At 71.1% G+C, this 2,310-nt stretch overlaps 1 protein-coding gene across 1 annotated transcript in view; it reads left to right on the plus strand.

The window, feature by feature from the left end:
* PLCH2 (phospholipase C eta 2) overlaps nt 1–2,310 on the plus strand; it is a 29,246-nt gene that overhangs the window by 17,840 nt on the left and 9,096 nt on the right. The window contains exons 12-13 of the mRNA XM_040471507.1: nt 1,506–1,592; nt 1,893–2,297. Of these exons, the coding sequence (XP_040327441.1) occupies nt 1,506–1,592; nt 1,893–2,297 (492 nt within the window). The remainder of the gene's footprint in view (nt 1–1,505; nt 1,593–1,892; nt 2,298–2,310) is intronic.

The raw sequence follows: 2,310 nt of genomic DNA on the forward strand, positions 1-2,310 counted from the left end.
GGGGTGCGGTGCGCAGAGGTACAGGATGTGCGGGTGTGGGGGTGCGGAGGTGTGGGTGTGCAGGGGCGTGGTGCGCAGAGGTACAGGGTGTGCGGGTGCGGGGGTGCGGGGTGTGGGTGTGCAGGGGTGCGGTGCGTAGGGGCACAGGGCGTGCGGGTGCAGGGGTGCGGGTGTGTGGGTGTGCAGGGGTGCGGTGCGCAGAGGTACAGGGGCGCGGGTGCGGGGGTGCCGCGTATGGGAGTGGGGTGGCGACAGCAGGTTCTGGCCGAGGCAGCGGCCGCTTCTCCGGATGCTGGGCCAACAGGCGCCCCTCCCCGGTTGTGCGCAGCTTCAGAGGCGCGTGTGCGCGGCGTTTCAGGCCGTGTTTACAGAGCGTGAAGCGCGTCGGCCTCAAGTGTCTGCCAACGCCGGCGCCCGGCCGCAGGTGCCTCTGCCCGCGGGCCGCGGAGCCGTCACAAGTCAGGAGGGAGAGGGGCTGGTGTTGCCAGGCCAGGGGAGGGAGAGACTTGTAAGTGCAGTCTGGGGCGGGGCTGATGCCCAGGGCCTCTGCTGTGGCGGGTCTGTGCCCCGGGGTCCGCATGAGCGCCTCCCGTGCCGCCCCCTACCGGGGGTGTGGGGGCACGAGGAGGGCAGACGCGGGTGGGAGCCGGGAGCCGGAGAGGCGCCTGTCCCGACTCCCCACGGGCCCGGGCTTCCCCACAGAGCAGGAGTGGGCAGGGGCAGGGCGGGGGGCTGGAGCTCGGGGGCGGCTGCGGGCAGCGTCTCGGGCCGCACGCTCCTTTCCCGGCGCGTGAGCCACGGTGCACGGCGCTCAGGTGGGGGGCCGAGGGCGCGGGCGCCACAGTGGGCTCTCTGCGGCATGAGGTCCCGTCCCCCTGTGCCCCTGGGGTGGAGCTGACCCTCGTGTCCTCCCCCCTCGGGCCCAGTGGGGCCCAGCTTGAGCTCCTGACCAGGGGCCTTACTTGCCTCCTGGCCGAGAGGCCGGCGGTCCAGGCCGGGGCACGGTTGGCGGGGAGTTGCGTGTGTGCAGACGCACGTACGGGACCGGGTCTGGGGGGTGGGGCTGGGGGGGAGCAGGGAAGGTGCTCCATAGACAACGGTGGGGAAGCTCCCAGAAGCCCCGAGGGTGATGTGAAACGGCCGCTTCGGGGGCACAGACCGCATCTGTCTAATTAGGTAATACTTTGGTCTCTGCAAGAAGCAGGACAGGACGTCGGAGCTGCAGGGCTCTTCATAAAAGCCTTACATAAGCATGCTCGGCTGAGGAATGTTCCAGACACACAAACAGCACTTACCGTACACTCGCCCTCCACGGGAAAAGAATTCAGAACTGGGGCCTTAATGAGTTCAAAACACTTCTGGAGGAGCCCGTGGGGCCTCCACACTCCCTCTCAGACCCCTGCCTCTGCGCCCCCGGGGCGGGCTGGGGAAAGGTGCCCGGAGCCTCGGAGCCTGGGGCCCTGAGCCTGGGCGCCCCCCTTCACCGCTGTCTCTCCGTCCCCTAGGCTGAGGACGGCGTGGAGTCCGGGGAGGACACCGGTGGCAGCAGACGGAACAACCGGACCCTCATGAGCAGCTTCTCCAAGCGCAAGGTCTGGCGGGGCTCCCGGGCAGGGGTGGCCGGCTCCCCGTTCCTGTGCCCCCCGGGGGTCCCTGGGCCGGCCAGCCGGGGAGCCCCCTTCAGCTCCCGGGACCCCTGACCTGTCTTCCAGAACCCCCCGTAGCTCCATCGTCCCACTGGGGCTGGGGTTCAGAGCCGGCCTCAGCACCTGGCTGGGGCTGGACGCAGCAGGTGCCGCGATGGCCAACCCCCCCAACCAGGCACACCGGCCGACGCCTCTGGGTCACTGGGGGGGCCCCACGGGGCCTCACTCCGCTGTCCTTCCACACAGAAAAAGAGCAGCAAACTAAAGAAAGCGGCCAGCATGGAGGAGGGGGGCGAGGACCCGGAGTCCCAAGGCAGCCAGGGCCGAGGGTCAGTGCCCCGCCCGAACGGACCGTGGCAGCGGGAGGCACCCAGGCCCCTGTCTGCGCGGCAGCGGGAGTTTGATGCGCGGGCCCTGGACCGCGCGGTGGGCTGGGGGAGTGGGGGCCCCTGGGCGCGGACCTCGAGGGGGCCGGACTGGCCAGCGTCGCCCCCTGTGCTCGCTTCCAGCGCCCGGTGCGGCGGGGGAGGCATCCTTCGGTGGGGTCCGCGCCGGCACCCGCCCCTCCCCCATGTCGCTCCTGGGTGGAGCCGGCTGAGGCCTGGAGCCTGCCTCCCAAACTGGGGTGCGCAGGCTGGCCCGAGTCTGGAGGCCCTGACCCCCC

Source organism: Herpailurus yagouaroundi, unplaced genomic scaffold, assembly GCF_014898765.1.
Source record: "Herpailurus yagouaroundi ecotype Mexico unplaced genomic scaffold, PumYag 77, whole genome shotgun sequence".
Taxonomy (NCBI): Eukaryota; Metazoa; Chordata; class Mammalia; order Carnivora; family Felidae; genus Herpailurus; species Herpailurus yagouaroundi.